General features: G+C 45.1%; 1 protein-coding gene across 3 annotated transcripts in view; it reads right to left on the reverse strand.

Moving 5' to 3' along the window:
• LOC138981016 (integrin beta-1-like) overlaps nt 1–14,379 on the reverse strand; it is a 77,237-nt gene that overhangs the window by 17,435 nt on the left and 45,423 nt on the right. For all 3 annotated transcript variants that reach the window (XM_070353806.1, XM_070353804.1, XM_070353803.1), the window contains exons 13-20: nt 10,458–10,500; nt 8,906–9,073; nt 5,625–5,761; nt 3,900–4,051; nt 3,287–3,387; nt 2,591–2,701; nt 2,056–2,188; nt 1,258–1,365 (exon numbers count right to left, since the gene is read on the reverse strand). In XM_070353806.1, coding sequence (XP_070209907.1) covers nt 1,258–1,365; nt 2,056–2,188; nt 2,591–2,701; nt 3,287–3,387; nt 3,900–4,051; nt 5,625–5,761; nt 8,906–9,073; nt 10,458–10,500 — 953 coding nt within the window. The remainder of the gene's footprint in view (nt 1–1,257; nt 1,366–2,055; nt 2,189–2,590; nt 2,702–3,286; nt 3,388–3,899; nt 4,052–5,624; nt 5,762–8,905; nt 9,074–10,457; nt 10,501–14,379) is intronic.

A 14,379-nucleotide genomic window follows, 5' to 3' on the forward strand; every position in this document is an offset into this window, starting at 1 on the left:
AAAACACAAGTTATCATTATAAACATTAGCGACTTTCTAGCGTCTACAAATCATTGCTGTACGTTCACAACACTAGAACAGTTGAACACACAATAAAGAAACACTACAACAAGTCAGACTTTCAACTCACGTTATACATAAACAACTCACAAAGTCATTACAAAATGGCGACCAAAAACACAACACAAACAAGTAACAACAAAATTACCTTATGCGCTGTGTGGGTTGACCAGCAGTACCAAAACGTGTTGCCTCACGAACGAAGGGCACAAAACGATTCACACTTGAGAAACAACTGTCTCCAAGAACATTACGTTGACGTTAAAACATAAGAAACACTCCGTTGGTTCACTTGATAACCTTCATACGTTTACATCAAAACCAAACGCTTCCTAAAACCCTCAGATCGACTGACGAGACAGGAGTCAAGCAGCGGTATTTATGGAAACAAAAACCTAACATGGAATAGTTATTCAAAAGTCAGAGGTCACCGGATTGACCAACCAACAACATTCCTAAGACAGAATCGGGTGAAACTACTATTTTACAACCAATCAGTAACCGATCACGCACTCCGTGCATGCCCAAAACTTAAAACGGTATATTTAACAGAAAGAACATCAAGGAACTAGCTGACATCACAAAGCTAAAAACACGTGAGTCACACGTATTCTAAAACTTGCAACGCAGATTCGCAGGGCTCACCTCAAAATCAAAACACGGAAAATAGCACGTGAATCTCACGGTGTTCTAGAACTAAACGACGCAGTTTGTGACGCTCCGACCAAAACCAGGTCACAACAACTGAACAAGGAGCACGTGAATTTCACGTAAAAATATTAACGCTCCACAAAACGGGTCACAACAAGGTGCCACAATAAAAACACGGTTTACTTCTTTTTACATCGTGCAATGACTTGAGCAAACGTAATTACAACAAAAGTAGGTGACTGCATGCCACATCGGCATGCACAACAAATGTAATAAAAAGTTATAGGGTCGGCCCCAAAAAATAGGGTAGGTCGGGTTACCGTAACCACACCTATTTTTTTTTTTTTTTTTATGCCTTATGGGGTTAGTGCTAGGACTGGTTGGTCCGGTGTCAGAATAATGTGACAGGGGGAGACATGAGGCCTGTGCTGCGACTTCTGTCTTGTGTGTGGCGCACGTTAACTGTCAAAGGAGTACCGCCCTGATATGGCCCCTCGTGGTCGGCTGGGCGTTAAGCAAACAAACAAACAAACAAAAATGGATCACCTTTTGTCTCTTGGACGTATAGTGTTGTGTTGGCGCCTGGGTTTTGTACAGAGAAACGAACATGGCACTCCTCCGTCAACCAGTCTTTGCAGTCCTCGGTTTGTTCATCTGCAAGGCAGATACAACTAACCATAAGTTTATGGAACTGTGTAAAGAGAGCATGTTCACGTGTGAACACACCCACACGTATCGATGCGCACACACACACACACACACACACACACACACACACACACACACACACACACACACGCACACACACACACACACACACACGCACACACACACACGGCACACACACACACACACACACTAGCACACACAAACACGCACGCACGCATTCACGCACGCTCACACACGCTCACACACACACACACACACACACACACACACACACACACACACACACACACACATGCATTTGCGCGTGCACGCATAGTGGCATACAAATGTAGTATGCTTTCTTGTGGGAATGCTTAAAAAGCATGACCCTATATAGTAAATTAGTGCCAACTTGTTTTTCATCCAAAAGAGTGATGACGCTTAGTGGGAGCCAGGATGGCCTGTAAAATACTGTGATAGCCTACAACACATGAAGATAACATAAGGTTACTGCGGTGCCCTATCTCAGTCAGGCGTAAATCTTTAAATAGATTTTAATCAAAAAACCGAATGTAAGCGTACTAAATATGGACAACAGTAACAACAGTGACAGTTATGCAGAACAAGCCTTGTGGATAAACTTCAGCCCAATCAAAAATTGTATGTAACCAAAGTCAAGGGCACAATTTCACGTACCTTCAGTGTCAACTTCCGGTACGATGACGACTTCCGGGCAGTCATCCGGGCACTGGCCACGGTTTTCCGGTATGACTGCGCACATGGCGCACTCTCTGTAGTTGTCGACCTCACAAAGGCTGTTGCCGCACAGCTGTGTAAAAGGAAAACAGTCACTGCATGACAAAGGTACTAAGATGGCCAAACTGACATGCAACCAAGCAAGCAACAAACTCAGTGATAAGGCAGTACCACCCAGTGCTGGATCTACTGTCACAGTATTAGAGGGAGGGGCTTCCAAAACACAGGGGGGGAGGGGGGGGCAAGAAGCTGTTGAAAAGGGTATTTTGGGTCTCTCCTTTAAAAGAAAAGGTACATTTGCTGGGTAAGGGCTTCTGGAATCCGAGTCCAGGAAACCCCAACTCCCCCCCCCCCCCCCCAGGGGATCCAGCCGCCAAGCTGACACACACAAGTTACACTGAGACATACGCAGACAATCAGGCGTAACGACAAATAACAAACACAGAAGGTTAAAAAGACAAAAATCTGGGCTCACGAAGCAGGTCTGGCAGTGACGACCGACATAGCCCTCCTCACACACACACGATCCGCAGCGACACTCCCCGTGGCCCGAACACACTTCTCCTTCTGTTTCTCCGCCAGCAGGCTGCAACAGGGCAGTGACATTGCACGTCAAACACATATTTACGAGCTTGAAAGTTGTGCAACTGACATATAAAAATAGCACAACTTATGTGAATTTGAAATAAGTTGACAACTTCGACGCATGTAAACACACAAAGGCGTACTGCAAACATACAACAAACACGCGCATACGTACACATGTACATGTATACACACATGCGTACATACGTATGTACACACACACACACACACACACACACACACACACACACACACACACACACACTATCACATGTGCGCACACACATTGACATGCACACACACACACACACACACACACACACACACACACACACACGAACCCCATCCTAAAACACGCCATAGGCCTACCAACGCAACATATTCCTACACGACTCAAAACCACACACTATAGTACACTAAAACACACCCCAACATACCACAGCAAAACACACCCCAACATACCACAGCAAAACACACCCCAACATACCACAGCAAAACACAAAACAAAACAAACAACTTTCGTCTACAGGACTACCCGTAACAAAGACTAATGTAGGTAAATGAATGTCAAACCAACTGTCCTTACCGACGACGGCATGCAGGAATCGGATGCTCCGGGACACTCGCAGGCCAGACCCGTATAGTTAGCGTTGCACTGACACTCTTCACACCGACATTCTCCGTTACCTGCAATACAAAGCACAGTGGTACCAAGGGTTCGATCGGCTTTACATTGCCAACAGTGTGAAGAGTATCCGGCAGTGACTCACCTCCATAAAGAAGGCCGTCAAAGATCGGCTTTACATTGCCAACAGTGTGAAGAGTATCCGGCAGTGACTCACCTCCACAAAGAAGGCCGTCAAAGATTGGCTTTACATTGCCAACAGTGTGAAGAGTATCCGGCAGTGACTCACCTCCACAAAGAAGGCCGTCAAAGATTGGCTTTACATTGCCAACAGTGTGAAGAGTATCCGGCAGTGACTCACCTCCACAAAGAAGGCCGTCAAAGATTGGCTTTACATTGCCAACAGTGTGAAGAGTATCCAGTGACTCACCTCCACAAAGAAGGCCGTCAAAGATTGGCTTTACATTGCCAACAGTGTGAAGAGTATCCGGCAGTGACTCACCTCCACAAAGAAGGCCGTCAAAGATCGGCTTTACATTGCCAACAGTCTGAAGAGTATCCAGCAGTGACTCACCTCCACAAAGAAGGCCGTCAAAGATGGGGCAAACCTTGGCGTTGCACTGACAGAAGCGGCCGTTGAAGTTGGGCTGACACTGACACACTCCACACACACACTCCCCGACTCCGTTGCACTCGGGGGCCGTTGTGCTGTTCATGGCGTCGTTGCTGCAATTAGGTGTAAGACTTTATTACAAACTCACGTAGTTCAATTGGAATATTTCTTAGCTTGAGAAATATAGGCAATACATTCAAACACAACAAAATACGATTATGCTCGCGCACGCGCGCGCTCGCACACACACACAAGCACACACACATGCACACACACACAGGCACACACACATACACACACACACACACACACGCACGTACGCACACACACACACACACACGAACGCACACATGCACGCACTCTGCCGTAGCACTTTTTGGTGGAGGCTCTTATAAGCCCCATTTAAAGATTTTCAAAAACATATCTAAAAAATCAGGTCTTGAAAATGATGTTGTGTTGAAATAGACTGAATCCCGGAAATAACTGTCAGGGTGTTAAATGAGTTATGAGTTCCTTTCCCTTTCAAACTCTGAGCTTTACGTGACATCACTTGTCGGCCATTTACTAGACAGCGGTGTGTCCCCACAAGTGGTCAGCGATCTGTGATCTGAGGGGAAACATGCCGATATAGTCAGCTCTGATGTGCGTACTTTCAAACAAAAAGCGCGTTATATTGAGCGGACAGTGGTCAGTGCAGAAAACACAAATCGTTCGCAAAATGTCACTGGCACATATTGCCAACCACGTGTGGAGACACGCCAATCGCTATCGCTAGTGATTGGCCTACCGTGTCACGTGTATTTTGCCTCAATGTTCACAACTCTTCCACAACCCATGCAAACTTGACACAATCATTTCCAACATCGTCTACTGAGGTCAATCTACACAATCATTTCCAACATCGTCTACTGAGGTCAATCTACACAATCATTTCCAACATCGTCTACTGAGGTCACTCTACACAATCATTTCCAACATCGTCTACTGAGGTCACTCTACACAATCATTTCCAACATCGTCTACTGAGGTGAATCTACACAATCATTTCCAACACCGTCTACTGAGGTCACTCTACACAATCATTTCCAACACCGTCTACTGAGGTCACTCTACACAATCATTTCCAACACCGTCTACTGAGGTCACTCTACACAATCATTTCCAACACCGTCTACTGAGGTCACTCTACACAATCATTTCCAACATCGTCTACTGAAGTCACTCTACACAATCATTTCCAACATCGTCTACTGAGGTCAATCTACACAATCATTTCCAACATCGTCTACTGAAGTCACTCTACACAATCATTTCCAACACCGTCTACTGAGGTCACTCTACACAATCATTTCCAACACCGTCTACTGAGGTCACTCTACACAATCATTTCCAACACCGTCTACTGAGGTGAATCTACACAATCATTTCCAACACCGTCTACTGAGGTCAATCTACACAATCATTTCCAACATCGTCTACTGAAGTCACTCTACACAATCATTTCCAACATCGTCTACTGAGGTCACTCTATACAGGTTTTGAACAGACAATCTCAGGTTGAAAAAGCCAGATCTTGAAAGGGGCGGAGTCTTAAACACGGTATAGGTGTTTGGGGTGGGGGTGGGGTAGAGGGGGTCTTTAAAAGGTGGTTGAAATGTATGTTACAGTGACATAGACATGACTGACCTGCACGTGGGCTCCGAGACAGCGGTGTCCAGGTCCTCTTGACTACACTCACAGCTGCTGCCCGAGCGTCCCGAGAAACAGCGGCAAATACCACACTCTTCCGTCCCGTTGCCTTGGCTACAATCCTCGCTCGGAATCTGTCGTACAAAGACAGTGACGTCATTAACACGTCAAAGGAGGCACTGACGTGGACATTCACACGACACATTTTCAGTCCATAAAAGCTAATATTATTTATAAGTAAAGTGATAACTCATATTTTACATATATAGCCTATGAAAAAAATATATATATAGCCACATACAAAGCAAACAGAGCAATGTATGCATGTGATAAAGTAATTAAACCGCTCAGCAGAAGAGCAGAGATGGTTGCATGCAGTTGTTTCAATCTAGTTATGTGCTGCAACAAGTTGCATTCACTAGTCCTGAAGGTACCTGAGGACCTCACTGACAGCCCGCTAAACCCTTTCATCTCCGCTTAGGCGCCACCGACTCTTCAGCTCCGCTTAGGCGCCACCATACTGACAGGCTCTTTCACTGTACCATACTGACAGACTCTCTCACTGTACCATACTGACAGACTCTCTCACTGTACCATACTGACAGGCTCTCTCACTGTACCATACTGACCTGACAGGCTCTCTCACTGTACCATACTGACAGGCTCTCTCACTGTACCATACTGACAGGCTCTCTCACTGTACCATACTGACAGACTCTCTCACTGTACCATACTGACAGACTCTCTCACTGTACCATACTGACAGGCTCTCTCACTGTACTAAACTGACAGGCTCTCTCACTGTACCATACTGACAGGCTCTCTCACTGTACCATACTGACAGACTCTCTCACTGTACTATACTGACAGACTCTCTCACTGTACCATACTGACAGACTCTCTCACTGTACCATACTGACAGACTCTCTCACTGTACCATACTGACAGGCTCTCTCACTGTACCATACTGACAGGCTCTCTCACTGTACCATACTGACAGGCTCTTTCACTGTACCATACTGACAGACTCTCTCACTGTACCATACTGACAGGCTCTCTCACTGTACCATACTGACAGGCTCTCTCACTGTACCATACTGACAGACTCTCTCACTGTACCATACTGACAGACTCTCACTGTACCATACTGACAGACTCTCTCACTGTACCATACTGACAGGCTCTCTTACTGTACCATACTGACAGGCTCTCTCATTGTACCATACTGACAGGCTCTCTCATTGTACCATACTGACAGACTCTCTCACTGTACCATACTGACAGGCTCTCTCACTGTACCATACTGACAGGCTCTCTCACTGTACCATACTGACACGCTCTCTCACTGTACTAAACTGACAGGCTCTCTCATTGTACCATACTGACAGGCTCTTTCATTGTACCATACTGACAGACTCTCTCACTGTACCATACTGACAGGCTCTCTCACTGTACCATACTGACAGGCTCTCTCACTGTACCATACTGACAGGCTCTCTCACTGTACCATACTGACAGGCTCTCTCACTGTACCATACTGACAGGCTCTCTCACTGTACCATACTGACAGGCTCTTTCACTGTACCATACTGACAGGCTCTCTCACTGTACCATACTGACACGCTCTCTCACTGTACTAAACTGACAGGCTCTCTCACTGTACCATACTGACAGGCTCTCTCACTGTACCATACTGACAGGCTCTCTCACTGTACTAAACTGACAGACTCTCTCACTGTACCATACTGACAGGCTCTCTCACTGTACCATACTGACAGGCTCTCTCACTGTACCATACTGACAGACTCTCTCACTGTACCATACTGACAGGCTCTCTCACTGTACCATACTGACAGACTCTCTCACTGTACCATACTGACAGGCTCTCTCACTGTACCATACTGACAGGCTCTCTCACTGTACCATACTGACAGGCTCTCTCACTGTACCATACTGACAGGCTCTCTCACTGTACCATACTGACAGGCTCTCTCACTGTACTAAACTGACAGACTCTCTCACTGTACCATACTGACAGGCTCTCTCACTGTACCATACTGACAGGCTCTCTCACTGTACTAAACTGACAGACTCTCTCACTGTACCATACTGACAGGCTCTCTCACTGTACCATACTGACAGGCTCTCTCACTGTACCATACTGACAGACTCTCTCACTGTACCATACTGACAGGCTCTCTCACTGTACCATACTGACAGGCTCTCTCACTGTACCATACTGACAGGCTCTCTCACTGTACCATACTGACAGGCTCTCTCACTGTACCATACTGACAGACTCTCTCACTGTACCATACTGACAGGCTCTCTTACTGTACCATACTGACAGACTCTCTCACTGTACCATACTGACAGGCTCTCTCATTGTACCATACTGACAGGCTCTCTCATTGTACCATACTGACAGGCTCGCTTAAAATTGGGTGGTCAAAGCAATGAAGAATCAAGTTAATCACTTGGTTTGGTTGTGTCGAATGTACTTTTACGTCATTTCATCTCTATAAGCAATTGACTCTGAATCTGTGGCTTTCTCTTGGTCAAGAGAAAAGAAGGGGTCAGTCGAAATACATGTACAGCGTGGTTCATAACTACCATTGTGTGGGAACGTTTGTGAGAATATTTCAGATGTTTACGGCAAGGTAGTGATTTTCTGCAGCTATATGTCACGAGTATTATTTGACTGACAGACAGAACCAGATGGGAGCGGTCCGTGCGATAACAAGCTGTATTTAATAGCCTTGCCTCACTCTACACTGAAGTGTTCCACTTTTCAACACACTTTTTGTAGCCCCGTTTTGAACACACTGTGAGATCGTACATAATGAACACTATATAGTGTTTACCATTTGTGCTACAGACCCGGCCCTGCCAGATAAAAGATTTCAAGATGGCGCCGAGAGATGTGCTCGGTTCAAATAAAATCGGTTTTCATTCACTGTCAACATCTTTGATATAACGATGTACGCTCTCGCACTTGACTGTACTCAAAACTGGTTACAAATAGAGTGATCACAACTGGTTACAAAAAGAAAGATCAAAACTGGTTACAAAAAGAGTGCTCAAAACTGGTTACAAAAAGAGTGCTCAAAACTGGTTACAAAAGAGTGCTCAAAACTGGTTTCAAAAAGAGTGCTTAAAACTGGTTACAAAAAGAGTGCTCAAAACTGGTTACAAAAAGAGTGCTCAAAACTGGTTACAAAAAGAGTGCTCAAAAGTGGAACCCTTCACTTCAGTTTAGAGTGCCTCTGGCGTCTTACCGGTGTGACGTCAGGCGGGATCTGACAGTCGCAGTCACAGATGATCTCCACCGTCACGTTGAGGCTGTCCTTGAGGAAGTCGCTGGGTGCGATGGTCACGGTCTGCACGCGCTCCTTGGGGTCGTCCGGACACCGGTCAGCCCTGATGTTGACCACGAAGGGCTCGACCTGTGCGTCGTTGATAATTACACATGGGGCATTTTGGCATGAGTGGAAGTTCACTTCCAAAGAACTAACGAACAAGACATTTCTGCTACCAACAACAAAAACAGACGTTTTAATGGGTGTGTGCATGGTTTTGTAAAAAATTTAGTTTTGTATCATTATAAAAAAATCCTTACATTCACTCCAAGACAGTTCTCTCTTTAGCAATCCTTGAACTTATATACAACCAATCTATCAATACAACCTATCTATCAATACAACCTATCTATCAATACAACCTATCTATCAATACAACCTATCTATCAATACAACCTATCTATCAATACAACCAATCTATCAATACAACCTATCTATCACTACAACCTATCTATCAATACAACCTATATATCAATACAACCAATCTATCAATACAACCTATCTATCAATACAACCAATCTATCAATACAACCTATCTATCAATACAACCTATCTATCAATACAACCTATCTATCAATACAACCAATCTATCAATACAACCTATCTATCAATACAACCTATCTATCAATACAACCTATCTATCAATACAACCTATCTATCAATACAACCAATCTATCAATACAACCTATCTATCAATACAACCTATCTATCAATACAACCTATCTATCAATACAACCTATCTATCAATACAACCAATCTATCAATACAACCTATCTATCAATACAACCTATCTATCAATACAACCTATCTATCAATACAACCAATCTATCAATACAACCTATCTATCAATACAACCTATCTATCAATACAACCTATATATCAATACAACCTATCTATCAAAAATGTATTGTCCCTTTAATCATTTGAGTAAAGAAGCATGTCTTGTGTCACATTGGGTAGGGAGCAGGTCAAGGGGATATTACGGTAGACGTGACGAAGTTTAAGTATTTTTTTGCATCACATTTACCCGTTTGATTTCATGTCTGAATGCATTTTATGCTTCAAACTTAGTTTTAAAGGTTGGTACAAAACTGCCTTTTTTTCCAATTTGATATTGTTCCTTTATCACTCTTCTTCAAATATATACATTTAAATATCCAAATGAAATCTTGGAAATGTCATCAATAGTCGTTATCTTGATGTCGTTAAGCCCATTCTATTATCTATTTCTTGCCTCAGTACTGAGAGAGAATATATTTCAGAAACAAAATGGTACATGTTGACAATTTTGTTTAAATTATACAAATGAATGATCAATAAACTATACCTAGCTAACTGACTGACCGACTAACTTACCAATCATGTAAGTATTCAACTGACTAATTAACTGACTAATTAACTGACTAATTAACTGACTAATTAACTGACTAATTAACTGACTAATTAACTTACTAACGTCCACTGTTCTCACCTTGTTTCCTATTTCAAAGTTTGTGCAGCTGCTGCCTTCTCGGCTGAAATAAAGCAGGCAAAATAAGTTTTATTCTTATGATCTTGACTTCATTTGTAAATTAGAACAAGACATAACAGTGTCCGCTCCATGTAAACACATACGTTTGTATCTAAATTAGAACAAGACATAACAGTGTCCGCTCCATGTAAACACATACGTTTGTATCATTGTTAATGGAAAACAAACCGGCACGGTTGGCCTAGTGGGAAGGCGTCCGCCCCGTGATCGGGAGGTCGTGGGTTCGTACCCCGGCCGGGTCAAACCTAAGACTTTAAAATTGGCAATCTAGTAGCTGCTCCGCCTGGCGTCTGGCATTATGGGGTTAGTGCTAGGACTGGTTGGTCCGGTGTCAGAATAATGTGACTGGGTGAGACATGAAGCCTGTGCTGCGACTTCTGTCTTGTGTGTGGCGCACGTTATATGTCAAAGCAGCACCGCCCTGATATGGCCCTTCGTGGTCGGCTGGGCGTTAAGCAAACAAACAAACAAACAAATGGAAAACAAGCATAAGTCGCGTGAAGCGGTACCAAAACATATCGTCGATCTGTATAATTCTTAATGGAAAAGAAGTCGCGTGAAGCGATATAAAAACATATCGTCGATCTGTATAATTCTTAATGGAAAAGTCTAAAGAAGTCGCGTGAAGCAATATCAAAACATTTAGTCAATCTGCCAGTCCTGGTTGACCGAAACCAGTCAACCGAGACACCGGTGTCTCGGTATTATGTACACAAGGGGCATACTTTGCATGAGCAGGAGTTTTGTTGTTTTTGAGCTTCATATCAATTCAAAAATAACATATCTATATATTTTGGGATTCGGGACAAATCAAATAATCCAATGGAACCATTTTTGTTTGTGTTCCTGAAATTTTGATTTCAACAAAATGTTGATGAACAAATTAATTAATCTTTTAAGTATTTCAAACGAGATAACGGCACTAGAAGAGATTTCGTCAGAAACAGAGATTGTGGATAAGGAGAGTAACGGAAAGAGAGATGGAGAGACAAAGGCCTTAATGAGGGGGGGGGGGGGGGGGGAGACAGAAACAGAGATTGTGGATAAGGAGAGTGACGGAAAGAGAGATGGAGAGACAAATACATTAAAGAGGGGAGGGGGGGGGAGACAGAAACAGAGATTGTGGATAAGGAGAGTGACGGAAAGAGAGATGGAGAGACAAAGACCTTAATGAGGGGGGGGGGGGGGGAGACAGAAACAGAGATTGTGGATAAGGAGAGTGACGGAAAGAGAGATGGAGAGACAAATACATTAATGAGGGGGGGGGGGGGAGACAGAAACAGAGATTGTGGATAAGGAGAGTAACGGAAAGAGAGATGGAGAGACAAAGACCTTAATGAGGGGGGGGGGGGGAGACAGAAACAGAGATTGTGGATAAGGAGAGTGACGGAAAGAGAGATGGAGAGACAAAGACATTAATGAGGGGGGGGGAGGGAGACAGAAACAGAGATTGTGGATAAGGAGAGTGACGGAAAGAGAGATGGAGAGACAAAGACATTAATGAGGGGGGGGGGGGGGGGGAGAGAGACAGAAACAGAGATTGTGGATAAGGAGAGTGACGGAAAGAGAGATGGAGAGACAAATACATTAATGAGGGGAGGGGGGGGGAGAGACAGAAACAGAGATTGTGGATAAGGAGAGTGACGGAAAGAGAGATGGAGAGACAAAGACCTTAATGAGGGGGGGGGGGGAGACAGAAACAGAGATTGTGGATAAGGAGAGTGACGGAAAGAGAGATGGAGAGACAAAGACATTAATGAGGGGAGGGGGGGGGGAGACAGAAACAGAGATTGTGGATAAGGAGAGTGACGGAAAGAGAGATGGAGAGACAAAGACCTTAATGAGGGGAGGGGGGGGGGGGGGAGACAGAAACAGAGATTGTGGATAAGGAGAGTGACGGAAAGAGAGATGGAGAGACAAAGACATTAATGAGGGGGGGGGGGGGGGGAGAGAGACAGAAACAGAGATTGTGGATAAGGAGAGTGACGGAAAGAGAGATGGAGAGACACAGACCTTAATGAGGGGGGGGGGGGGAGACAGAAACAGAGATTGTGGATAAGGAGAGTGACGGAAAGAGAGATGGAGAGACACAGACCTTCAATGAGGGGGGGGGGGGGGGGAGACAGAAACAGAGATTGTGGATAAGGAGAGTGACGGAAAGAGAGATGGAGAGACAAAGACCTTAATGAGGGGGGGGGGGGGGAGACAGAAACAGAGATTGTGGATAAGGAAAGTGACGGAAAGAGAGATGGAGAGACACAGACCTTAATGAGGGGGGGGGGGGGGAGACAGAAACAGAGATTGTGGATAAGGAGAGTGACGGAAAGAGAGATGGAGAGACAAAGACATTAATGAGGGGAGGGGGGGGGGAGACAGAAACAGAGATTGTGAATAAGGAGAGTGACGGAAAGAGAGATGGAGAGACAAAGACCTTAATGAGGGGAGGGGGGGGGGAGACAGAAACAGAGATTGTGGATAAGGAGAGTGACGGAAAGAGAGATGGAGAGACAAAGACATTAATGAGGGGGGGGGGGAGAGAGAGACAGAAACAGAGATTGTGGATAAGGAGAGTGACGGAAAGAGAGATGGAGAGACAAAGACCTTAATGAGGGGGGGGGGGGAGACAGAAACAGAGATTGTGGATAAGGAGAGTGACGGAAAGAGAGATGGAGAGACAAAGACCTTAATGAGGGGGGGGGGGGGAGACAGAAACAGAGATTGTGGATAAGGAGAGTGACGGAAAGAGAGATGGAGAGACAAAGACCTTAATGAGGGGGGGGGGGGGAGACAGAAACAGAGATTGTGGATAAGGAGAGTGACGGAAAGAGAGATGGAGAGACAAAGACCTTAATGAGGGGGGGGGGGAGACAGAAACAGAGATTGTGGATAAGGAGAGTGACGGAAAGAGAGATGGAGAGACAAAGACCTTAATGAGGGGGGGGGGGGGAGACAGAAACAGAGATTGTGGATAAGGAGAGTGACGGAAAGAGAGATGGAGAGACACAGACCTTTAATGAGGGGAGGGGGGGGGAGACAGAAACAGAGATTGTGGATAAGGAGAGTGACGGAAAGAGAGATGGAGAGACAAAGACCTTAATGAGGGGGGGGGGGGGGGGAGACAGAAACAGAGATTGTGGATAAGGAGAGTGACGGAAAGAGAGATGGAGAGACAAAGACCTTAATGAGGGGGGGGGGGAGACAGAAACAGAGATTGTGGATAAGGAGAGTGACGGAAAGAGAGATGGAGAGACAAAGACCTTAATGAGGGGGGGGGGAGACAGAAACAGAGATTGTGGATAAGGAGAGTGACGGAAAGAGAGATGGAGAGACAAAGACCTTAATGAGGGGGGGGGGGGAGACAGAAACAGAGATTGTGGATAAGGAGAGTGACGGAAAGAGAGATGGAGAGACAAAGACCTTAATGAGGGGAGGGGGGGGGGAGACAGAAACAGAGATTGTGGATAAGGAGAGTGACGGAAAGAGAGATGGAGAGACACAGACCTTTAATGAGGGGAGGGGGGGGGAGACAGAAACAGAGATTGTGGATAAGGAGAGTGACGGAAAGAGAGATGGAGAGACAAAGACCTTAATGAGGGGGGGGGGGGAGACAGAAACAGAGATTGTGGATAAGGAGAGTGACGGAAAGAGGGATGGAGAGACAAAGACCTTAATGAGGGGGGGGGGGAGACAGAAACAGAGATTGTGGATAAGGAGAGTGACGGAAAGAGAGATGGAGAGACAAAGACCTTAATGAGGGGGGGGGGGAGACAGAAACAGAGATTGTGGATAAGGAGAGTGACGGAAAGAGAGATGGAGAGACAAAGACCTTAATGAGGGGGGGGGGGGAGACAGAAACAGAGAT

Source organism: Littorina saxatilis, linkage group LG12 (genome assembly GCF_037325665.1).
Source record: "Littorina saxatilis isolate snail1 linkage group LG12, US_GU_Lsax_2.0, whole genome shotgun sequence".
Lineage (NCBI taxonomy): Eukaryota > Metazoa > Mollusca > Gastropoda > Littorinimorpha > Littorinidae > Littorina > Littorina saxatilis.